The sequence below is a fragment of the Dipodomys merriami genome, unplaced genomic scaffold (assembly GCF_024711535.1).
Source record: "Dipodomys merriami isolate MVZ:Mamm:240054 unplaced genomic scaffold, mDipMer1.0.p SCAF_59, whole genome shotgun sequence".
In the NCBI taxonomy this organism is placed as follows: Eukaryota; Metazoa; Chordata; class Mammalia; order Rodentia; family Heteromyidae; genus Dipodomys; species Dipodomys merriami.
Window position 1 is genome coordinate 2109465 of NW_027206168.1, and position 26072 is coordinate 2135536.

At 42.4% G+C, this 26072-nt stretch overlaps 1 protein-coding gene across 8 annotated transcripts in view; it reads left to right on the forward strand.

Moving 5' to 3' along the window:
- Myh10 (myosin heavy chain 10) overlaps positions 1–26072 on the forward strand; it is a 148534-nt gene that overhangs the window by 77740 nt on the left and 44722 nt on the right. For 5 of the 8 annotated variants that reach the window (XM_070001414.1, XM_070001413.1, XM_070001418.1 and 2 more), the window contains 10 exons: positions 1409–1472; positions 4057–4155; positions 6280–6423; positions 6655–6750; positions 9228–9346; positions 10006–10158; positions 12445–12618; positions 16568–16741; positions 17222–17336; positions 21716–21778. In XM_070001414.1, coding sequence (XP_069857515.1) covers positions 1409–1472; positions 4057–4155; positions 6280–6423; positions 6655–6750; positions 9228–9346; positions 10006–10158; positions 12445–12618; positions 16568–16741; positions 17222–17336; positions 21716–21778 — 1201 coding nt within the window. The remainder of the gene's footprint in view (positions 1–1408; positions 1473–4056; positions 4156–6279; positions 6424–6654; positions 6751–9227; positions 9347–10005; positions 10159–12444; positions 12619–16567; positions 16742–17221; positions 17337–21715; positions 21779–26072) is intronic. The other 3 variants (XM_070001421.1, XM_070001416.1, XM_070001420.1) reach the window with 1 other exon arrangement.

Consider the following 26072-nt stretch of genomic DNA (forward strand, 5'->3'; position numbering starts at 1 on the left):
CCTGTCATTTTTTTTAATTTTATAGTTTGTGCTTTTTGCATTCTAAGAAATCTTTATCTAATTTAAAATCATGAAGATTTTTCCCTGTTTGAGTTTTATCATATTAGCTCATACATTTAGGTCTAACTTTTATTTCAAGTAAATTTTTGTATATGTGTGAAGTAAAGGTCTCAGTTTTCTTTGTTTTGTTTGATTCTGCTTTGCATATTTTTACACATCCTTTATTCAGAAGCGTATCTTATCCTTATTAAAGTATCATGGCACCATTATTGAAAATGCACGTAAGGTGTGCTCATAGATTCTATTCTGTTCTGTTCTATTCTGTGTCCTTATACTGATATGACACAATTTAATTAATTTATAGCTTTTGGAAATCAAGTAGTAGGAGACATGCAACTCTTGGATTTGTCTTATGTCCTTTCCATTTCCTCAAAATTATGGAATCAGCTTATTAGCTTCCTTTCAATGTAATGATAAATTAGCAGTCCTAGAACATTGTTTCTGTTTCTTTGGTATTGTTTTTGTTGTTTATTTGTTTTTAAAATATCTAATTTGTCCCTTTGTATGTACAAGTAAGCCATAACTATATTTGTTTTTATCTTGATTTCCCTTTTGAATGCTATCTTTACCAATTTGGGTACTTGGTGTTATAACTTTATAAATGAACTATGAAATAATTACTATTTTCTCTTTCCCTGAAGACAGTTATATGGTATAATGAAATCAACTATTCTTTAAAAATTTGTCAAAACTCTTTTATAAAACCAATCCATCCTTTTTTTTTTTTGGGGGGGGGTCCGGTCGTGGGGCCTGAACTCTGGGCCTGGGCGCTGTCCCTCAGCTCTTCAGCTCAAGGCTTTTTTTCTTTTTGCTTATGTGGTGCTGAGGAATCGAACCCAGGGCCTCAGGCATGCAAGGCAAGCGCTCTACCACTGAGCCACCTTCCCAGCCCCCAATCCATCATTTTAAAGAAATAATTCTTTTTTTTTTTTTTTCAGTCATGGGCTTAAACTCTGGGCTTAAACTCTGGGCCTGGCTGGGCACTGGTGGCTCACGCCTGTAATCCTAGCAACTCAGGAGGCTAAGATCTGAGGATCATGGTACAAAGCTAACCCGGGCAGAAAAGTCCATGACTCTTGTCTCCAATAAACCACTAGAAAACAGGAAGTGGCGCTGTGGCTTAAGTGGTAGAGGACTCTCCTTGAGCTGAAGAACGCAGGGACAGGGCCCAGGCCCAGAGTTCAAGCCCCAGGACAGACAAAACAACAACAAAAACAAAAAACAAAAAAAATTATTTTTATAGCCACTCTATGGATACTTAGCAGGGCACATTGTCTTATTGTATTATAACATTCAGACACTCTGTATCCTTTATTCATTTTCAATTTTCTCTTTAATTTATTTCCAGGGCAAGTTCATTCGAATCAACTTTGATGTAACTGGCTACATCGTTGGGGCCAACATTGAAACCTGTATCCTTTCTCACCATTGTATGACCCCAAATAATTATTTAAGAAATCTCTCCACAGCCTCAAGCATGGCCCTATAGGATGGTACCCCCACTGCAGGAAGTGAGAACTCTTCCAGACACTGAACACTTCCAGCCGTCTCCAAAGTGGGATGAATATTATCACTTGCTTTTGGAGTCAGCTATGTCCTATGGACCTGGGGAGGTAGAATCCCAAAGGACAGTTGATGAATATTACCCACAACTACTCCAGTAGCCATTGCTTTCCTCCCAGATGTTTTACCATCTACTCTGATAAGCTTGTACTTAGTGAACAATTCCTATAAGGTGATAGGAGTTTAAATAATTTCAGTTAATGTTAAATAAGACTGGAGGGGTGGCTCAGGTGGTGAATGGCTTGCCCAGAAAGCAAAAACAAAAACTAGCAGGCAATGGCTCACATCTGTAATCCTACCTACTCAGGCGGTTGAGATCTGAGGACCACAGTTCAAAGCCAATCCAGGCAGGAATGTCCATGACATGACACTCTTATCTCCAGTAAACTACTCAGAAAAAGTGGAAAGTGGCTGCTGTGGCTCAAATGGTAGAGCACTAGCCTTGAGCACAGAGGATCAGGGACAGAACGCAGGCCTGGGGTTCAGGCCCCAGGATCGGCAAAAAAAGAAAAGGAAAAAAAATAGAAAGCAAAATCAATCCTCCATGCAATAAATAAACTGACAGATTGTATAGACAGACAGACAGACAGATAGATAGATAGATAAAATAGAATTGTATTTTTTAATATATTTAAGATTTTTTAAAAAAGTCAACCATTTGAAAATGACAGTCATAATTCAGTTTACCTTTGTTGTATTAGTCATACAGCATCATTCATCTGAGTATATTTTTCACTGGAGTGTGAGATTGTCTGACTTAAAATTCAGGCTGTTTGGTACATACAGATTTGTTTTGTTTTGTAGCCCTGTGGAAGCTATGATCCCAAATGAGGTAATCAACAAGCCGCATTTGTAATCCTACTTTCTGTGGATCACAATTTGAAGCCGGCCTGGGCAGAAAAGTCCACAGGGATCCATGTCCAATTAACTAGGAAAACGCCATGTTGGAATCATGGCTTAAATAGTAGAGTGCCGACTGTGAGCAAGAAAGCCAAATGAAAGCACAAGGCCCTGAATTCAAGCCCCAGTATACATGAAAGAAGAATAGCAAAAGCAGACAATCTCTGAAAAGCAATAACACAGTCTGTGAGATCTAAGTGTGCCTCAATGCACAGGTTGTTCAGAAGCATCCAGGCACCACACAGAGGTTCCACACTGATCTCACACCGCATTCCTTACCCACAGCTGGTGTGAACCAGCCTCATAATGCAGGTGCTGCTGGCACGAAGGTACTGCATCTGGGAAGTCCAGGCTCCATGAGAAGCACTCACTGTGACAATCTACAGCTATCACCTGGTGATAGCTACATCTCAACGCACTGGAAAAGGGACCTGAGGTGTGGACGAGGCAGGCCAGCACCTCTGTCATAAGGGGCTGTCAGGGGAGCAGAGTGGCCAAACAGGCATGTGGGCATTCCGGCAAAATTCATTTCTGGCTCTATCACTCATTAGCTATGCTATTTTGACTAACTTTTTTCAGTCTTGTTTCTATCTTTGTGGAATTGTGGTAACTTCAGTATTATAGAGCCATTTTTGTTTGTTTGTTTGTTTTTGTTTTTATTTTTTGCTGCCAGTCCTGGGGCTTGAACTCAGTGCCTGGGTGCTGTCTCTGAGCTTTTTTGGCTCAAGGCTAGTACGCTACCATTTGAGGCACAGATCCATTTCTGGTCTTTTTTTTTGGTGCTTAATTGGATATAAGAGTCTCAAACTTTTCCTGCCTGGGCTGGCTTCAAACTGTGATCCTCAGATCTCAGCCTCCTGAGTAGGTAGGATTACCGGCAGGAACCACCAGCACCCAGCTGTCCTTCCTTCCTTCTTTTTCTTTCTTCCTTTATCTTTTTTCTTCCTTTCTTTTTTTCTTCTTTCCTTTCTTCTTTCTTTTTTGTTGAGTCTGGGGTTCAAACTCTTGATCTGATGCTTTTGCTTATTGACTAATGCTCTCCCCCCTGAGCTCTGCCTCTAACATCGCAAGGTTGGATTCTTTCATTTCTTTCCTTCTTTCTTTTTTAAGCTGTTGGCAGCATCATGTGAAGTGCTGTGGTTTTTTTTTTTGTTTGTTTTTGTTTTTCTTTTTTTTTTTGCTTATGTGGTGCTGAGGAATCCAACCCACGGCCTCATGCATGCAAGGCAAGCACTCTACTACTGAGCCACCTTCCCAGCCCCTGCTGTGGTTTTTGAATTGAGGTCTAACTTAGGGGAAGGAAGGTGGAGTGGGGGAGGGGAGCTCCCTGTCATCTTTTAGTCTCTCCCAGCCCAATGACTCAGGATCAATAAGGAACATAAGTTTCGTATGTTTTCTTTTTCTCATAATCCTTTAGAAGGGTTCGCTATAGCATAGTTGATGTATATCTATGAAAGAGAACACTTTTTCCAATTAAATTTGTATAGAATGAACATTGCTTTTAGTAATTAATCCTTAACCATCTCTGCTCAGACCTTCTGGAAAAGTCTCGTGCTGTTCGTCAGGCAAAGGATGAGCGTACTTTTCATATCTTTTACCAGCTGCTGTCTGGAGCAGGAGAGCACCTGAAATGTAAGTGATCAGGCTTTTTACTCGTTGCATTCAGCTGAGGGGCTGTTTGTAATATTGTAGGTTTCATTGATGGAAGATAGGTGTGAACAACAGATTTACATGCATGCGCATGGACATACATAACCCCCAAATATCCAGCTAGTCAAACCATGAGAATGAAAATTAAATTGAAATTCTGTGCCATGGGGCAAGTACTTGAAATGGCAGGTGTGTGAATGTCATGTTAGCTTTTGAACTTTTTTTTTTACAAAAATAAAAAGACAAATGGTACATTTGTCAGTTTCAATATTTATAAATAGAAAAGTAAGGAAAAAATTGACTCAGTAAAGTAATAGAATAAAAGACTTTTATTCCTAGATTTGTAAGTAAATATTATATATATATAACATATATATATATATATATATATATTCCCACTCTTATAAGAAAGACTCATTGGTGCCAAGTTCCCATGGTTCACTCTTGTAGTCGAAGCTCCAGGATCAGTACCAAAAGAGAGAAGTGGGGGAGAGAAAAGGAAGGAAGGAAGGAAGGAAGGAAGGAAGGAAGGAAGGACCAGTGGTGGATTTTAGGGAATAATAGATCATCATGAATCACAAGCTTTGAAGAGCTGAGCTGGGCAGAGTAAAAAAAAAAAGCATTCTAATCAGGGTGAGAGTTTTGCTGAGTCAAGAATAATGGAGTCCAGTTCCCTAGTCCCTCCTGATCCTCAGTCCTGTATTGTTTATGTGGTTATTGTCTAGATATGACAGCAGACACAAACACAGTGTTTCATGGAGTGTGGGCTTTAGTTACCCACATGCATCTGTGAAAGCACTGAACCCAGAAGTTAATTAGAGAAAGACCTGGAAGGAGGAACTACTAAGCAATAAACAATAATTCCCAGGAAAAGATTGAAAATTCAAGATTATGCAATGTGAAGAGAATAAAAACCTCAAATTCAGGAGGCAATGATTGCATTAGGAATGGATTAACTTTAAAAAAACATTATTGTGTTAAATCAGAATGGAATAGGAAAGCAGACAGTTCCTAATAGAAGTCAGAGGTGCTATAGGTAAAAATTAGGAGAAAGGAGAGACCATGGAAATTGCAGTATGTCAAGCAAGTTTGCTACAGAGAAAGCTATACATATGTGCATCTGTCCTAGAGACAAATCACTCTGTCTATTTGATAACGTTCTTGTGCATCAGTGAGCATTCTTCTCAGAAGAGTACTTTGGCCTGTTGTTCATCACTGTAAAGACAAGGCAGCCACTAAACACACTGGCTTGGGACCAGGGGGCTCAGTGGCAGATTCCATACTTAGAATGCACCAAGTCCTGAGTTTGATCCCCTAGCTTCACCAATAGGCTTAGAGAAAGCATTGCAAGGAGTTTACAGGGCTCAAAACTTGCTTGTCAGTATCCAGGCCTTCTATATCCTGTCTGTCCTATGTTCATGGAAGCTTTCATACATACTTATGTTTGATGCAAACCACTTAGTAACAAATACACAGCCAGGCCACTGGTAACTCACTCCTGTAAATCTTAGCTACTCAGTAAGCTAAGCTCAGTAAGCTAAGAATCATGGTTCAAAGACAGCTCAGGCAGGGAAGTCTGTGAGACTGTTCTCACAAACTAATCACCAAAAAAGCCAGAAATGAAGTTGTGGCTCAAGTGGTAGAGCACTAGCCTTGAGCACAAAAGCTCAGGGACAATACCTAGGCCCTGAGTTCAAGCCCCAAGACCACCCAGGGGAAAAACAAAAAAGACAAAAATGCACAGAATGAGTTTAAAAGCTTTCCTTGAGAAAATGACTATTTAAATCTGGAAACAATAACGCTACCTGGACAACTGAGTCACTTCCCAGCCATCCAGTTTCAAATGCAGTATTACATTGTACAGAGCATTGTTCCAAAAAACTCCTGCTGAGGTTTTTGCATTGTTCTCGCATTTCCTTTTTCCCGTACAGGTGGAAGGAAGTAGTATATGTTTATGAGTTTACATGAATATACAAACAAGGAAATTGTACCTGCTGATGAGGACTTGGGTGGATGACCCTGTGTCCTGTGATGTCTTAATCCCTAGGCGCTTTCTTCTGTTTTAGGAGTGTTTGTTAAGTTTTATTCTATTGTATCTCCCTCCAGCCGACTTACTCTTGGAAGGATTTAGTAACTACAGATTTCTCTCCAATGGCTACATTCCCATTCCGGGCCAGCAGGACAAGGATAACTTTCAGGAGACCATGGAAGCCATGCACATAATGGGCTTCTCCCACGAAGAGATTCTGTGTACGTGTGACTCCCCCAAGACTCTCATCTTCCCTCTCACGAGCATATGAATTTGGGGTAAATTATCTAGGCTAGAATTGATTGGGAAGTCCCACCTTTAATTTTATGAAATTCAAACAATGTATCTTACCAAGTAATTTCATATAACTAATGTTTAGCATAAAGTAAATAAGAATGTGTCTCTGTAACATTTTTGATGGATTTTATTTTTCCTTTTGTCTCAAAATGAAGCAATGCTTAAAGTTGTATCCTCAGTGCTACAGTTTGGAAATATTTCTTTCAAAAAGGAGAGAAATACAGATCAAGCTTCTATGCCGGAAAACACAGGTAAACTGGTGAATACTGATTTTATTTCTGTTTTCATTGGCTTGTTGTGTTCTCTAAGAACACATGGCACCATCTGGCACTTCTGGGATGTTCCCCAGGACATTCTTTGTTTTAGTTTGGTTTTTTTGTGCTGGTCCTACAGCTTGAACTCAGGACCTAGGCACTGTTTCTGAGCATTTGTGCTTAAGGCTAGTGTTCTACCACTTGAACCGCAGCTCCACTTCTGGCTTTTGGTAGTTAGTGATAAGTCTCATAGGCTTTCCTGCATGGACTGGCTTTGAACCACAATTCTCAGATCTCAGCCTTCTGAGTAGCTAGGATTACGGGTGTAAGCCCCCAGCCCCCAGTGATTAACAACTTTTATGGATGTTCTTTATGTGGTTTTCATATGTAATTGCAATGCATTTCAGAATTGTCCACCCTCTGTTTTTCCCTTTGCCCTTCTCCTAAGTAGTCCCTTAGTTATACCTATATTAAATATTTATCCATATATATCCACAAGTATGTGTGGATATATATGTGTTTATACACGTGTGTTTATGTACATGTAAACATGTATTCCTATATAAGTGTGTCTATATATACATACATATTTCATGTGTGTGTGTGTGTTTATATATATAATATATATATTCATGTCCACGAATATATTTGTCTTTGAGGGCTACCTTCCACATATGAACAGTCTGGTTTTTTGAGATGGCTTGTCTCACTCAATATGATACTCTCCATTTTCACCCGTTTTCTTACAAACAACATGATTTTGTTTTTCTTTATGGCTGAGTAATATTCTATTGTGTATGTATATATTACATCTTTATCCATTCATCTGCTGTCCCCAAGGAATTCTTGATCAAAATGGCCAACCCAGTTCCCTAACTGAGGGAAGGGCACATGTAGGACATAAGATAGCAGTGTCTATTGTCTTAGTAGGAATGGAGAGGATGGGGACTCAGCTGCAGGAGACCATGCAAGCTTGCCTCGAAGGGAGTTATTACGGCTGCTCGGTCTCAGGTCTCAGGTCTCACCAGTTGTGACCTTCTCAGGAAAATAAGTGTAGAGTTTCAAAGAAAGTTGGAAATCTATGTTTTGATAAGAAATCTTCTTGGTTTTAAATATTGAAAATAGGTTTAAGCCCATCACCAGTGGCTCACACCTGTAACCCTAGCCACAAAAGACGTTGAAATCTGAGGATCCTATTTCAAAGCCAGCCCTGTCCAGAAAGTCATGAGACTCTTAAATTGAATTAATCACCAAAAAGATTTAAGCCTGAATTTAAGCCCCAGGACTCACACAAGCAAGATAAAAAGAGAAAGTGGGGTATGTGTTTGGCGGGGGGAGGGGGGGCCGCGGAGACAGTGGATTTAAATTGATGCTAGTCAGGAACAAAAAGTTTGCAAACCAGAACAATATTTTTTGGCTGAATAATGGCAACCCACACCTGTAATCCCACACTCAGAAGACAAAGGCTAGAGAATTGTGAATTGCAGGCCAGCCTTGGCTATCTAGTGAGACCTTATCTCCAAGGTCTTGCTTGCTTCTCTGCTGGTCTGGAGTCCAAAGGGAAGTGAGGAATGTCTCTGTTGCTCTGAATGCTTGACCCCTCCCCCAAGTCACCTCACCTCACAAGGTGTGTCCCACAAGCCAGTGAAGGTGGACATCACCTACCCTTGCAGTAGTTGTTCTTTTTTAACAACCAATTTGGACTTGCTAAAACTTTGGCACTTGTAAGGGACTTGCCTCGCTTCTCTGCATAGTTACCATTTCCTGATCACATTTTTCCTAGCTCATTATCCTAGGACTTCTGACCTCAGGAGCCTTTTGTCCATCATCCAGTCAGAGAAGTGGGATTGCACGTGGGCCTCTGTCCTCCATGTGGCTCTCGTGTGGTTCTAAGTGTGACTTCAAATGAAGCCATGTAAGATTACTATGTATTAGTGTAGTATGGATTTAAAATATATCCCACTGTGATCTGGTGGCTCACACCTGTAATCCTAGCTATTCAGAAGGTCAAGATCAGAGGATCACAGTTAAACCAGCCTGGGCAGGAAAGTCCATGAGACTCTTATCTCCAGATAACCACCAGAAACCCAGAAGTGGAGCTGAGGCTCAAAGTGGTAAAGCACTAGCCTTGAGAGTGGAAAAAGCTTAGGGACAGCACCCAGGCCCTGAGTTCAAGACCCATAACCAGCAAAAAATACAATATTGCATAGGCAGATGAGGATCAGTATACACTCCTAAGAAGAATAAGGTTGACTTGACAATCGTTTTGCTTGAGAATATGTGTATGGTTAATCTGTAGGGAATGGAGGGTATTTTTTTTTGTCTGACCTAAAACTTTGTCCAACTTCAAGCCTTTTTTTTTTCTTTTTGTATCATAGAATGGTAACTAAGGGTTTTGTTTTTCAAATGTCTGTTGAGTACTATGATTTGATCATGAGTAGAAATGAGGTCTTTGAGTGACTTTTCTGCTTCAGTTGCACAGAAGCTGTGCCACCTGCTTGGGATGAATGTGATGGAGTTCACTCGGGCTATCCTCACCCCCCGCATCAAAGTGGGCCGGGACTATGTGCAGAAAGCCCAGACCAAAGAACAAGTAAGTTCACTGTTACCTTTTATTGTACACATGTTTAAATGGTAATGGTCATTTGATATTCCAATTGCCACATAACAAACTGATTCCATAAAAGTTCTAACTTATGGATGTATCTTAATAGTAAATGAGGAATTTTTTTCCCCCTGTAGCATACTTAGAGTAAATTTGAAACATCAGGTTTTTCCAAATGTGGACCGCAAATTAGTACTTCAGGGGCCCAACCAGCAGAGTGGCCTCCTCTCCTCTGTTCTGGGGGGCTAGGCAGCAAGGGCAGAGGAGTTACATTCACTGTTTAGCTATGGACTATTTCAAGAAGTACACCATTAGCTTTGACTAAGAAGACTGGAAGGTGATTTTTCTGTGGCAAAGTGCCAGCTGATCAAGCAGAGACAGATGCTGCTACTTAGAACCCTGGAGCCAGTGGAGGAGGTTTATTCTCCTGGACATCTTTGCCCATCTCCCCAAGTCATTATCCCATTTGTCATTTAATGATATTAATACTACCCTCCCTTCATGTGTAAAATTGAAATGGAATTAAGCAATAAACATTGTTTCAAGTTTTTTTCTTAGTATTATCTAACATTCAACTCTATATGACAGCTCTTAATGCTTCTTTGAGTTTATTTCTGAGATAAAAGGTTAATATTATCTAATTGTAGGCAGATTTTGCAGTAGAAGCATTGGCGAAGGCTACCTATGAGCGACTCTTTCGCTGGCTCGTTCACCGTATCAATAAAGCTCTGGATAGGACCAAACGACAGGGAGCATCTTTCATTGGAATCCTGGATATTGCTGGATTTGAGATTTTCGAGGTATTTCTCCTTCTCTCCCTCCCTCTCTTCTTTATTATTGTTTGTTCTTTATCAAACATTCAGGCTCATTATGAATCAGGTCCAGTGCCAAGTACCAAGAATGTGATAACAAGTATATACAATGCTGGCCATTCTAATGAATCAGTTAAGGCAAATAACCATGTAGTTGTCAAATGTGTGAAGAACACAGTGAAAGGATCCTGTGATGAGCAACTGGCAGTGGAGGGTGAGGAATAGTTTTACCTTCAAACTGCCTGTTTGGGGATGCTTAAAGGACAAGAGGCTGTCACCTTCAGAATGCCGTCCTGGGACAAGTGTGAATCCAGTTGCTTCTATATGGGAAAATATTTGTCAAAGCTTAGAAGCTGCTTTAAAGCCAGGGTGTCTAGACATAGCTGATGAAAGGGAGCGGGGAGTCAAGAAGACATGGAGTATAGTATGGGGCCAAAGTAGAAGTAAGGCATTATGAAGAAGATATGTGGCAGATTGGGGGAGGGGGAGGGTGGCCAGGCACAGGTGCTGCCTTGAGGAGCAGGGAGAGGTACATGGCACAATGCGGTCAGTGTCCTATTACACTGCACTGTGTATCTGGCTAGTTTCTTTTTTTTTTTTTTTGGCCAGTCCTGGGGCTTGAACTCAGGGCCCTGAGCTTCTTTTGCTCAAGGCTAGCACTCTACCACTTGAGCCACAGTGCCACTCCTGGCCTTTTCTGTTTATGTGGTACTAAGGAATCAAACCCAGGCTTCCTGCATGCTAGACAAGCACTCTATCACTAAGCCACATTCCCAGCCCATGGCTAGATTTTTCCAAATGCCATCAAGACAGTAGAAGTTTGTGATCATACCCTCGCTGCAAAAGTGCAGAGAAGTTGATAGAACGTTGTTTTTCTAAAAATAAGTATCTTTTAAACCTTAGGTACAGATAGAAACAACATGTTGCAGATAGTTTGTCATTCTTCTTTGGTAGACTACATAGCAATAGAAATATTAACTAACTACCTCTTGTGATCAGTGTGTTATTTTAGCTACTAAGGGGTACTGAATTGCCTCCCCCACCCACTCCTCCTCCGCCACCCCCCCTTCCTCCACCCCCCGCCCTGCCATAACCGCCCTCCCAGCACAACCTAGTTTTAAGACAGCATAGCAGGTTGTAGGGACTTTCCAGGCCATGAGTGTATTCCTTGGAAACTGAATCGTCTCTAATTGAAAGTTACTTTTTATAATGAAAGGGGTTATTTATGGGCATATGCTACTCATGTTAACAGCAGCAAGAATAAGGGTTGTGCCACAATATATAGGATGATTTTGTTACTTTCACAAAAGGACACCTATTCATTCATTCATCCATCCCATCATCCACTCAGTAGCACTACAGAAAAATGGACAAAGTTCAGAGGACAGAGACAGAAAGATGCTAGGACTCCCTGATTGAGAGCAGTACAGTATCGCTTTTGGTAATGACAAAGATCAGGCATTTGATAGAGAAGGGCTGACTTAAAAAAGCAATCTGGGGCCTCACAGTTGCTCAACACATTCTGTGTCAGGTCAAGCAGAGCTCCCAGAAAGAACCCTGTGAGGTAAAGATGTTTCTTAGTCCGTTCTTACCCAGTCTGGAGTCTGTGGCCTCAGTGGAGAATAGCACAAAAAGGACTGATGTATTCCAGATATTCCTCCCCGCCCCTGGACACTTGCTTGCCTCCAGGCTCTGTCCTTCCCAAGTCTCGCTTCTTTTTCTCACTTTCTATCACATGTGTTTCTTCATTTCTATTCCCTGACAGCTCACTAATAAGAACTGACACATTTTATTTGCAGTTTATCCAGTTTTCTTTTCTTTTTCCCCAGCACTGGGGCTTGAACTCAGGGTCTGGGCACTGTCCCTGAGCTTCTTTTTTGATCAAGGCTAGCGCTCTATGCCTTGAACCACAGCGCCACTTCTGGCTTTTTCTGTTTATGTGGTACTGAGGAATCCAACCCAGGGCTTCATGCATGCCAGACACGCACTCTATCACTAAGCCACATTCCCAGCCCTCCTTTTTTAATTTTTGCAATTCAGTAATGTGATATGACCATCTCTGGTTCTTTTTATCGTTTCAAAAAGGTTGAGAATGGGGGAGCGAGAAAGAGATACATCAAGAGACCCCTCCCATAGTCATTAGCATTGGATAAAACCAATAATGACATTGATACCTTGCATCATTTTTAGTGAACTTTCCCAGTAACTCGATGGCTAATGTTTCCTGCATTCCTTCCCCTCCCCATTGTTTGGCCAATGGCTCGACATATGTAGCTGAACTCCTTCGAGCAGCTGTGCATCAACTACACCAACGAGAAGCTGCAGCAGCTGTTCAACCACACCATGTTCATCCTGGAGCAGGAGGAGTACCAGCGCGAGGGCATCGAGTGGAACTTCATCGACTTTGGCCTGGACCTGCAGCCCTGCATCGACCTCATCGAGAGGCCTGTGAGTATCCTTCCAGTCTAGCTTCCATCTCCTTCAAACAGAACCTGTTGCTGTCATAATGCAAGACAGTATTAATTTTCTTGTGTGAATTGCCTGGGAAGGTGGTATGTGGATAAAGTATCTTTGTCCTGCCCTGGTAACTAAAGGTTGCTTGGGAGATTATTTTTATTTGAAGCTTCAGTGTTAGTTTGGTTTGGGGGAGGGTGGTTCTCTGGCAGATATATTTTTAGTGACCATCTTAGAAAAAAATGTCAGAAATTATTTTCTGTCAGAGGATAAGGACTCATATCTGTAATCCTGGCTATTCAGAAAGCTGAGTGAGATCTGAAGACTGCCATTCAAGCCACCTTGGGCAAGAAAGTTTATGAGACTCTTATCTTCAGTTAATCACCAAAAAGCCAGAACTAAAGCTGTGGTTCAAATGGTAGAGCACCAACCTTGAGTGAAAAAGCTATGGACAGTGCATAGGCCCTGAATTCAATCCCAGTACTAGAACATACACACATACACTACTTGGCATGCAGAAGTACATAGAGCTATGTATAACTCATTCGCTTTGGAAACTCCAGAGTCTAGAGCATGGACCTGGTCTTAAAGCCAGAGAAAACAGCAAAACATACTGGGGGTTCATGGGCTCCATGCTATGGGCTGTAAGTGATGCTCTATGAATCTGAAGAGGCAGAGGCCATGATCGACTGGCAGTGGTATAGACTTCACAGATACAGATATGGCCAAGGGAAAAGGTCATCCCACAGTAGGATTTTATGGGCTCAAATTAGCTAGAGCCATAAATCAGAATTTTTTTTTCTTACTTGCATTTGCTCAGCTTGCTTGCTTGCCTGGTGCTCTATCAGCCAAGCCATGCCTCTAGCCCTGATTTTTATTGGTTATTTTGGGAATGGAGTCTCTCAGATATCGCTGCTGGTGTTGGAACTTTTGGTGAGTCACTGGCACCCACTTTGGAAATAGTATTTTAGGAACGTGATTTAGTCAAGGTGTTCAGAAAGAACTGAAATAGGGAAGATAGGACTTTGATAATCGCCAATTATACCTAGAAATTTCTGGACAGTACATAGTTGAATTCTTTCCTTTTTTTACCTCCCCTTCTTGCCTCTGTTCCTCTTTTCCTTCTTCCCTTCAGCTTTCTTCCTACTCTCCTTACACCGACTAGCACTTCTAGGCCCTTCCCCTAAAACTTAGAAAATACCTCTCTGTTCCCTACCTTTGTTGTCTCAGAAAGCGGAGGAAAGAAACAAGTTCTACTGCTGATTAACTGCTTACCTCAAGTTTAGGATTATTCTACTTAAAGAAATATGATTTTTTTTTCCTTTTTGTTGGGCATAGGGCTTGAACTCAGGGCCTGGGTACTCTCCCTGAGCTCTTGTTACTCAAGGCTAACACTCTACCACTTTGACCCACAGTGCTACTTCAGGTTTTCTTGTGGCTAACTGTAGATAAGAGTCTCAAGGACTTTTCTGTCTGGGCTGGCTTTGAACTACAATCCTCAGATCTCAGCCTTCTGAGTAGCTAGGATTACAGGTGTAAGGCACCAGCTTCTGGCTGGTTTTTTTTTTTTTTTTTTTTTTTTTTTGCTTTTTAAAAAAATTAAACTCTGGGGTGGGGGGGGAGGATGGGAAGGGTTGGGAAGGGGACACAAAGGAGGAGGCTATAATGCTTGATAAGAAATGTACTCATTATCTTGCCCATGTAATTGTAACCCCTCTACAATATTTTCACAATAAAAAAAACGAAGAAAAAAATTAAACTCTATGAGAGTTCATTGGTGATTAGAAATTTAACTGCAGTATGTGAAATGATACCCACTCATAGTATCGTTGAAAGTAGTCTCTGGTGGTATCTCCTCATATTGCACCAGGTTTACCTCCTCTTTTACAAGCCCAGCCTCTACCTGGCTTGGAAGTAGGGTGGTAGCAGGCAAGTCCGTCAATCTATCAGTTCAAAAGCTTTTCACACACAAAGAAAGTATGCATACAAAAATTACATGAGGGGGCTGGGAAGGTGGCTCAGTGGTAGAGCGCTTGCCTTGCATGCATGAGGCCCTGGGTTTGATTCCTCAGCACCACATAAGCAAAAAAGAAAAAAGCTGGAAGTGGCGCTGTGGCTCAAGTGGTAGAGTGCTAGCCTTGAGCTGAAGAGCTGAGGGACAGTGCTCAGGCCCAGAGTTCAGGCCCCATGACCAGACCCCTCCCCCCAAAAAAAACTACATTAATCTAATTACATCATACAAAAATGCACACTCCTAAGTATGCAGCTCTTTAAAAGTACCCAATTAATAGAAATGATGACTAGAGATCTTGATATTGAAGGCTAAGTCACCAAAATCACTCAACTTAGGAAAAAAATAATTGTTTTGGGGATCCTCTGTCAGAACCTGGGAATATTTTCATTTGAGGGAATTAGACATATAAAAAAATAGGGTTAAAAAAAAGGGAACATTTGGTTAGCTTAACATTTATTTAGAGCTTCATATCTCAACAGGGATAGGTTGCATTAACCTGTCACTCTAACTGAATTTCCTAGCTAACTGAATTTCCTTTTACTTTAGCTGATCTGAAACCCAAAAATTCTTTTTTTTTTTTTCTGGTTGTGGGGCTTGGGCGCTGTCCCTGTGCTCTTCAGCTCAACGGCGAGCGCTCTATCACTTGAGCCACAGCACCACTTCCACTTTTCTAGTGGTTTATTGGAGATAAGAGTCTCATGGATTTTCCTGCCTGGGCTGGCTTTGAACCATGATCCTCAGATCTCCGCTTCCTGAGTAGCTAGGCTTACAGGCATGAGCCACCGGCGCCCGGCCCAAAAATTCTTTTAGGTGAAGGAGCCAGGGTATTGAGCCAGGGAGATGAGGGAGTGGGGGGAGGAGGAGGGTCTCACTGCAGGAGTCCCTCAGCTTCTACCCTCACTGGTGTTCCAATCAACCTCACTTTTCTCTGATCATGATATTACATTGTTGGATTCATATTTAATTGTGACTTACATTTAAAAATAGTCTTGATAGCTAGCACTTCCCCAGTAAGTATAAGGGATTCTAAAGGACTATTCACGAAAGGTGAAAGGTAAGTCATCCCAGAGAATGAATGGCAGGCTGCATACCATTTATTTATTTATTTTTAATTTTTCTATTTAGCAATTAAGGTGTAATTCACACTCCCTAAAGTATACATGGTATGACTACAGCTCTTTGGTTTAGGACATATTCATAAAGTTGTGAAGCTGTCACCAGTATCTAATTCTATATTATCATCACCCTCTAAATACCCTCCTAGCCACTAGCAGCCCCCCCACCCCCATTCCCCTGTCAGCCATCACTGCTGACCTACTTCCCGAGTCTGGATTTACCCAGACCTTTTGTCATTGATCTGCTAATTAAGTGACATAAAATAAATGCCCAAATGTATGTTAAATATATATTATGAATTATTTTATCATCTCCCATGATAAAATCATAGTTTTAAATATTTTACCAAATGTAAAGTGAGATAGTTGATTTCATCATCAATTAAACAAAAACTTAAATTGTGTAGAATGTACAGGGCCAACCAGCCTATCAGTTGAGATTTTATAGTAATTTGTCCAGCCAGTTGTTGAATATAAAACGTAAACATTGAATTTGACCTCTCAGCCTATTCTCCTCTAATTTCCTTTCTTACCTTTTTGCATTTGCTGTTTTTAGGAGCCTCTTGTACAACGTATCTGTTTAAAAGTTTACTGGATAAATTACTCATCCGTTTTTCTTGCCTGTACTTTGCAGATAGGATCTCCATGTTGAAATTACAAACTTGTTATGGTCTGGCCCTTATTTTCCATCCTAGCCATACTTTTTTTTTCATAGATCTTCATGTAGCTCTAATGACCTTGAAGTTAAGATGTTGAACCCAGTGGTGTTGGAGTGATGTAAACCATGTGTGTTCCTGTTGCCTCTTGCTATTAGGCCAACCCTCCTGGTGTGCTGGCCCTTCTGGATGAAGAGTGCTGGTTCCCTAAAGCCACAGATAAAACCTTTGTTGAAAAGTTGGTTCAAGAGCAAGGTTCCCACTCCAAGTTTCAGAAACCTCGGCAACTTAAAGACAAAGCTGACTTTTGCATTATACATTATGCAGGAAAGGTAAGAATCCTGTTGTTTTTTTTAAAGACTTGTTAATAGCAGTTGCTCTGTTTGTGATTTTGCTGCAATTTATGAAAGAATCACCAAAGTGATAATAAACATTTACACATGCTTAACCAAACACTAGTGGCTCACACTTGTTTTCCTAGCTCCTCAGAAGGCTGAGATCTGAAGGCAGGAAAGTCTACGAGACTCTTATTTCCACTTAACCGTCCCCCCTCCCCAAAACTGGAAGGGGAGCTATGGCTCAAGTGGTAGAGTGCCAGCCTGTAGCAAAAAGGCCAAGGGAGAACACAAGGCCCTGAGTTCAAGTTTCAGTACTCACATTGGAAAAACATTTACACATGCTGCTATGTAGTATACATTACAAATGCCTACCATTCAAGACAAGCCATTCAGGGGCTTATGGGATGAAAGTGATTCAGTTTTGTGTCTGGTTTTGTGTTCTCCATCTCACCACACCGGCTGGGTGTGGGATAGGTGGACTACAAGGCAGACGAGTGGCTGATGAAGAACATGGACCCCCTGAACGACAACGTGGCCACCCTACTGCACCAGTCGTCAGACAGATTTGTTGCCGAGCTTTGGAAGGATGGTAAGAGTGTATTTTGTTTGTAATTAACATTGCTGGCATCATTTAGAGCTAAGAGTTACGATTCTTATACATGTATGTGTATGTTTATATATTTTTTTTTCTTTGTTTTTCCCCACTTTAATATCTTTCTTTCCCTAGAGCAGGGCTGCCATTATATCAGAGGTTATCCATTTTGAGAATACATGGAATGAGAAATGAATAACATAACAAGACATCTGCCCTCTGGTCAGATGCAGTGGGGAGTGTGGAAACATTCGAAGCTCAGAGTCACAAAGAGCTACACCATGCCTCAGGTCCCTCGTGACAGTTTAGTTACAACACTTTTTTTCATCACACACACACACACACACACACACACACACACACACACACAGTGGTTCGTGAATGAACTCTCCAATTCTTGGCATATAGACCAGTTGCTTCTTTTCCATCAGGCCTCTGAGTTATCTTACATACATATGTCTCAGGTAGAGTAATTTGGTGATGGTTGTTGTAGACTAGTTTTACTAATAGCAAGAAAACAAACCTCCTGCGTGTCTCTGCATGTAGTAGGAACCATCTCTTCCTAGAATTTAGCTCTGCTGCTGCTTCTCTTCCACCTCTTTATCTTCATCTTGCTTCTCCCACACCTCTTTGATTGGTTCAGGTCTCATTGTCTGATCCCAGCCCCGGAACTGTCTCTGCCTAGGCCTTGACACTGAGGCCAGGCCTATTTCATGACTGGCTCCCTCAGCTTTCTCTGTAGTGTCTCAAGACCTATTCATCTGGCTATCGAAGAAATAGAGGGAAAGAAGCACAGAATTCAGAAAAGAAAGGGCTTTGGGCCTTTAGAGGCAAAGGCTCCCCCCAGGCAACAAAGGCTCCCCCAGAATGCACATGTGCATTATCAGGGCATGTGTTGAAGGAAGCCTACAGGAGTGGGTGCTCTGCTGCTTTGTGAATGTGTCCTGGGACACATACACATTGGAGGTTGGGAGAATGATTAGCTTTCCAATGAGTAAAACTGAAGCTTTTCATCTTTGTATGTTTAAATGCTATTGTGTGCACAGTGTCCCTGCAATGATTTACTCAGTGGAAGGTGCTACCCAACAGCAGAGAAGAGGGGCTTGGGCCTTGGGTAGACTTGGCAAAGCCTTTGGAGTGGAGCTGCTCTGGACTGTGTTGCTGGAACTGAGGGCGTGGAGCAGGACCAGAGCAGGAAACAGGACTGAGTTCAGGTCATCACAAGATCCCTCGTGCTGGAAATACCAACATTGGGAGTCAGCACTGTAGGTGGGAAACAGTTTCCCCAAGGGAACAGAGCGAGGTTGAGGGGAGTGTCAGTCATAAATACCTTCTATTCCTGAGGGTCCATTCCATTGTGACTGATGATACAGGATACATAGGTACACCAGCCTCACTCAGTGCCTCTTCCTGTCACCACTGTCCAGATCTGAGAACACAGTGAAGGTGGGGAAACAGGCCTAAAGCATTGAGTGCCAGAGGATCCTGTGATGAGTGCTATGTGAGTGGCATAGAGCGAGACTCTAGGGATGTGCAACAGAGGACAGCATGTAAAGCATCATAAAGGAGGGTGCAGTTTTCTTTGTCTTTCAAGGGCAATCATGATTTCTTTTTGTTTGCCTGTTTTCAGTTAACTCACATTATGGTACAAAGGAGTTCATTGATCCATTTCTGCACATTTACAATATATTCCAACCAATCTCACCCCGACAATATGGATTTTTTTAATTAGAGGATGGAAGCTATATGGAGTGCTGTACTCAGTGTGTTCAGCACTAATGTATGCGCATTTTACATTCTGGCTACATCTTCAACATTTGCTGGCAAAAAGATCAGCATAGGGCTGGGAATGTGGCTTAGTGGTAGAGTGCTTGCCTTGCATGCATGAAGCCCTGGGTTCAGTTCCTCAGCACCACATAAACAGAAAAGACTGGAAATGGCGCTGTGGCTTGGGTAGCCTTGAGCAGCTTAGGGAGAGTGCCCAGGCCCAGGACCAGGGAAAAAAAAGACAAACAAAAAACGTCTGAATAAGCTAACTAATCTGGGCTGAAGGTAGCAGGGCCTAGACAATCCATGACAGCTGGGAAGTGTCAGGTGCATCCATTTCAACTGGAGAGTAGGGCACAGAGTGAGAAAGCAGGAAAGTAGGGCTGGATGGTAGTAGAGGTTAGGCCCAGCCCTCAAGTAGTCCTGACAGCCTGGCTGTCCCAAGGGGACTTTGCTTGGACTTCAGTGAATAAAGAGCCTCAGTTGGTTGGTTCGGTCTGAACTTGAAGAAGGAAAGTGAAATGGGTAGTTTCTTGGATGGATTGGGGCAAAAGGAGTGCAAGAAAGGTGACTGGTACTCTGGAAGGAATGCCCCTCCTTCCCCCCTCCCCCTCCCAAATGGTAAAGGGCAGGGGGCAAGGTTTTCTGTGGGAGTCTCAGAAATTGCTTTTCTCTTCCTTCTCATTAAGAGAAGCAGGCTATTGAGGGACACTGAAAGTTTAATAAAGGCAATGTGGTCTTGGTTTATACACACGTCTGGCATTCTGCACTTTTTTTTGACTCCTGTTTTTATGTGGCATGAAACCACTGCTGGGTGCTTGGCTCCTGTCTAATGTGGAGCTTCCCATGGCTCCACCGGGGAGATGGAGCCAAAGCAGCGAAAGCCCCGCCCTCTGCCCGCAAGTCAAAACCCACATGTGGGTAGTCCCAGGTGCCCAGCCTCCCGGGCCTCCTCTTTTTCCTCCTCGTTTAGTTCCAGATACCAGAGAGGGCTCTGTCCAGTAGCGGGCCAAGGTTTTAGAATGGTAAGATTTGTCAGGTAAGGGTGGAGCTGGGAGACTGGATTGATGAGTCCAAATTTCAGCTCAAATAGGTCTTGCCAGGAGGACTGAGTCTGGGAATCTCTTCCTTACCTGCATCTGTGATTACCATTTAGATACAGGAATGTCATTTATTTGGTCACAACTTTGCTGAGCTCCTTCAGTCAGCCTTGCTTATCTGCACTTACTAGTTTGCAGCTCTGACCTTCAGGCTTCACTGTGTGCCTAGCTCTGTGCCAAGACTTTGCTTTGCCACAGACAACAGCCAGTAAGACAGCAGGTATTCTTACTGTTGTTAGGATAGGCCCCTGTCAGCTTCTGCTCTGAGGCAGACCTTGTTTGCTCTCCTGATAATTCCTCTGTGAGCAGGAAATCTCATCTGCCTAGGTAGGTAGTTGATTGAATCTTAGGGATAACAGACCTCAGGCTGTAAGCCACAGGATGGAGGGGGAGGAGAAGGTAGTGAGGCAGTACTTGTATGTTTCCGTTTGAGGATTGGGAGTTTCATATGAAAGTTCAGCGGCAGGCACAGAAGCTGGCAGGTTCTAAGCATCACTGCTCAACTTGGGATGTAGAGATCTCGTGAGATAAGGGAACTTTGTCCCTAGGAAAAGAAAAGTAGCCCTGCCAAAACATGTAATTTTCCTCTATTCATAGCCACTGAAATGCAAAGGCAAAAACGAATACATGATGCGTGCACACAGTTGCCTGACAGGCAGGGCACACTGCTTGGAGCATAAAACATTTGGGGTTAAAATCCAGGGTGTGTTAAGGTTTCACCATTTTCCCAAAGCCAGACCAGAAGGAATAAGACATATTGGTGGCAGCCCTGCCCTAGAGATTCATAGTGCCCTACTTTTTGCTAAGAGATAGTTTGGAATCTCTCTACCAGCTACACAGAATGTCTTGCTACTTGATAAGACTAATACATACAGGAGAAAAACAAACAAACAAACAAAAACTAAAGATAACATTTTTGTTTAAGTATGCCTTGTTGGACATTTCCATGAGTAATGAGTGATATGGTCATTTTTCTCAGGATTTGAAGTTATTTTAACATTTCACTACAGCTAAACTTGGGTTTCCTTTTCCTTAATGATAGTTACCAATCTCATAGTAATTTGTATTTGAAGTAAATTGTGTTTCCAAATCTATCCTGGAGATAAATTCTCCCAACAGTATGAATTTCTCACAGTAAAATCAATGCTCTAACTTAACTGCAATATTGCTCTGGTTTACTGATTGCAAGATGAATCAACTGGTACCTCATTGCTCTTAAATGACATTCTGCACTCTCCTGGGGCAATTCTTTAATGTGGCTATCATAAGATGCTCACACCTGCAGTTGAAAATATCCTCTTTTGATTCAGTTTAAATTTACTTTATAAAGAACATTATCCCAATGCGCAGATTTTCTAAACAGTAATGTTTGCATGGGATCTGCCCCGGATTGGCTACTTGTGTAGCCCCATTTCAGAGTTTTACTTGTGATGTCAAATGTGTCTCACACTAACTGAAGTGTTTGTGTATTTGCTCTTCTGTCCTGTTTTTACTGTTTCTCTGCTTTAGAGATTCAGAATATTCAGAGAGCTTCTTTCTATGACAGTGTTTCTGGTCTTCATGAGCCACCAGGTGAATGTACACAGCCTGTAGGTCCTCCAATCCAGAAGGGACTTAAGGCCACAGGACAAACTTGGGGGGCTGGGGAGGGCAAGGCCCACTGGGAGGGGAGGGTGTTGGTTTGTGGGGTTTTGTTCTCATTTTGCTCATAGGCCTGCATGAACCTCTCATTTCATGCTCCATTTTATTATACTTCAAGGCAACTGTTGGGGTGCATAAACAATCCAATTGCTACTGCCTACACATCGCTTCTTATGTTATGCACAGCACTTAGAGCATTGCATAGTAAAAGGTATGCCACTACCTTTTCCAATAGTGTCATTTTGATACACAGTCCTTCAAGGAAATTTGTTCCAAGTTGATCTGCTAAATGACATCTCCTCTGTTTACAAATCACCTTTAAATTTTCAACCCTTAAGGAATGCCAAGGAGTTGTTTTCTCTTTGAGTCACTACCACTTTGTGAACAAATAATGATGTCTTTATCTCAGGCATGTTGGTGTCATTGTTATGCCTGTGCTTAGACCTGGGATGCTTGTCTGGCTGTGGAGCTAGAACCCAAAGCTGTTTTCAAGGCTTGATAGGTGCAACTTGAGGCTAAGACAGGCGTGTTGCTCGAATTTATACTTCGGACTTGAAATTGAGTTCAAGATGTGTCTGTTTTGTGGTCTGAACCCTCAGTACTGTTTTAAAAATGCCTCCTAACTGGCAGAGGACCCTTAAAAGCCCAATCAGCCAGATCCCAGTGGCTCACGCCTGTAATCCTAGACTCAGGAGGCTGAGATCTGAGGATTGCAGTTCAAAGCCAGCCCAGGCAGGAATGTCTACCAATTAACCACCAGAAAACCAAAAGTGGCACTGTGGCTCAAGTGGTAGAGCACTCGCCTTGAGCTGAAGAGCTGAGGGACAGCACCCAGGTCCAGAGTTCAAGCCCCACAACCAACCAAAAAAAAAAAATCCTAATCAGTATAAGACAAAAACATCCAGGTTTCCAGGTGTTCGGTGAAATTGGAACAGAAAGTCAAATTATGAATTTTGGAACATGATAATGGTGAGATCTAAAGCCATCTCAAAAGTTAATTTACAGATTACTAAAAGATGGTGCCTATTATGCAAGATTCCTGCCCTCAATTCTTATACTCTAAAAGAAGTGGATTGCAAGCAGGGAGTGGGAGGGGAAAGGAGATTATGCAAAGCAAATTGAAGCTAGAATGAAAATATAGAACTCTAAAGGAAGAAACCTTTTCACTCAGTGCTTTTTGGCCTTGGGAAAAGGGAGAAGGTGGACAGGCCAAATTAGGCTAGGACTGCCTAGGACTTGTGCTTTGTCAGAAGGTTAGTGTTTGATTTTTTGGAATTCTCCATTCGTTAGATGAATATTAATAGTGTCTGCTTTTGGATTTCTAATCTTATAGAATTCCAGAGTGTGAGTTCTCTCTCTCTCTCTCTCTCTCTCTCTTTCTCTCTCTCTCTCTCTCTCTCTCTCTCTCTCTCTCTCTCTCTCTCTCTCTCTCCCCCTCCCTCCCTCCCTCTCCCTCTCCCTCTCCCTCTCCCTCTCTCTCTCTCTCTCTCTCTCTCTCTTTCTTGCTTTCATCCTGGGGCCTGAACGAGTGTTGTCCCTGAGCTTTTTTTACTCAAGATTGGCACTCTACCACTTGAGCTACAGACCTACTTTCAGCATTTTGCTAGGTAACTGGAGATACGAGTCTCACAGACCTTCCTGCCCAGGTTTAATTCAAACTAAGATCCTTAGATCTCAGCCTCCTAAGTAGCTAGGATTACAGGCTCAAGCCACTAGCACTCCACTGAGTATGAGTTGTTTGAGAGCAGAGGCAGGGCCTGTTGGTGCTCTTGTTTCCCCCAACCTCTGGCACAAGCAAGGCACACCATGAATGAGGCATAGAGTGAGAAAATGGCTGGATGGGTAGGTAGGTCGGTAGGCAGTGGTCCCACTCCCAAGTTTCACACGCAGCAGCTTCCCTCCACCAGGACCCTTCCATCCCCTGAAGCACAGATGTCTTTCCTGTGGGCCTGTGACCTTTGGGTACACAGAGTGTTGTTCTGTGCATGATCCAGTAGAGAGCTCCTCTTAGATGGTTTCATTCCTATAAACAGTCCAGGAGTAGGCTTGCTCACTATACCACATTCGCACTGTGGCCCTGGTTCTGTCTCTCTAAATAAAGTAGCCTTTGGTTGTGTTCTTGACTGAACCAGGTATCAAGAGTCTCATTCTCCATTTCCCCTCGGACACCCATCGATCTACCATGACTAAATATGGTCCTTGAAACTAGGCCTACTCATTCTTTAGCAAAAAACTTTGTTCAGTATGCATTTGTGTGTTCAAGAGTTTCCAGGGAAATGTTAAAAATGTAAGAATGGAAACAGGACATTGGTGTTTTCAATGTGTTCTCAGAAGGCAATGAATGAAGGAGTTTCTGGGGATCCAAATAGTGATTGCCTATGATAATGCTGAGCGATGGTGGCACTGAAAAGTGAGCATCACACAAAGCTCATGTGGACCCTGGTCATGCGTCATGTAAAGCACTGAAAGCTAAGGATAAAAATGTGCTTGTGGTTGGGGCTGGGAAGGTGGCTCAGTGGTAGAGCGCTTGCCTTGCAAGCCTGAGGCCCTGGGTTCGATTCCTCAGCACCATATAAGCAAAAAGAAAAAAGCCGGAAGTGGCGCTGTGGCTCAAGTGGTAGAGCACTAGCCTTGAGCTGAAGAGCTGAGGGACAGTGCCCAGGCCCAGAGTTCAGGCCCCACAACCGGACCCAAAAAAAAAAAAAAAAAAATGTGCTTGTGGTAATGAAAAGTTTCCAAAAGCTTGGAACGATGCATACAAGGGAGAAAGGGGAAAAGGGGATTCCTAGCTTTCCAATTTGAAATGCCACAGGTTTCCAATTGAACTCAAGAACTTCCTTCCATTTATAATTGAAAATATCATCAACTTTGATGGACAAAAGATTTGGTTGTGGCAATGTGTTCCACTTTATATCTTGACTCTTACTGATAGTTAGAAACTAGGAAAAATAGCATTTGGGGACCACAGCTGGGCTTGCTGAGGTGGAGTGGGGACAGTGGCTCTTGGCACTCAGGGAGTGGCTCAGGAGCCTGCACCTGGTGCATGGGAGAGTTGCTGTGGCCCTGCACACATCTGCTGCAGCTGTTGGGAGGATGAGAGCAGAAACACTCAGAACATGTCTATGTCCTGCAAGTCCACTTTTATTTATAGAGTGCCTAGGCCCAGCTGATAAATAGTCATGGGCTGTGTGTGCATTGCAGTCATGGAGGGAGCGGGAAAGGAAGGGGGAGGGGTTCCAAAAGAGAAGGGGAAGAGATGCAATACTCAAATTCAACTTAATACTTAAGTGCTTGGGGTAAGAAAGTGTGCTTTCTCCTTAAATCACACGACTCTTGTCAGCCTCTGAACTGCCTGGAACTTTTGTTTAAATTTCCAAATATGCAAAAGCAACTATTGTGACATATTGGTTCCTGCAATGAATTAGGGAATGGTTGTCTGTGTTGATATTACAGGGACAAGCTGACATTGAGATTGTATCTAGGAGCTTATAGCATTTAAACTCATTTCTATATCTGTTCTTAACTGTTAGTAACATAGTAGCATTCTTGTCTAGTTAAAGTGAAATGGTGTCAACCTGTTGAGGCGCCTGACACAGGCTAGCAGGGTGTGGTATAGTGCTTTAACCATCACTGGTTGGTGGTAAATTAACAATGAAGCCATTTCTTCCTTCTTGGCTTCTAGCTGTTTTAATAAGGTAAATTTCCAGAGATCTGCCTTTAATACTTCAAAAAGTTTAGTAGTTCATGTATTGAGGGCAGGTTTTGAAAGCATAAAAATCTCATGTTCCTCTTCTTTGTCTCTGCAAGAAAGGCCAGTTAAGAATTCTGACACTTGGGGCTGGGAAGTTGGCTCAGTGGTAGAGTGCTTGCCTTGCATGCATGAGGCCCTGGAAGTGGGGGCTGAGGCTCAAGTGGTAAAGCGCTAGTCTACAGCTGAAGAGCTGAGGGACAGCGTCCAGGCCCAGAGTTCAGGCCCCATGACTGACCCCCCCCCCAAAAAAAGAATTCTGACACTAAATAGTATGATCCCTTATAATAAAAAAGAAAAGAAAAGAAAAGAAAACTTTCATGGCAATAACAAGCAAAAAGCCAGAAGTAGAGCTGTGGCTCAAGTGTTAGAGCACCAGCCTTGAGCAAAAAAGCTAAGGGACAGTGCTCAGGCCCTGAGTTCAAGCCCTAGTACTGGCCTAAACAAACATATAATTAACTAATTAATAAAAGTTGT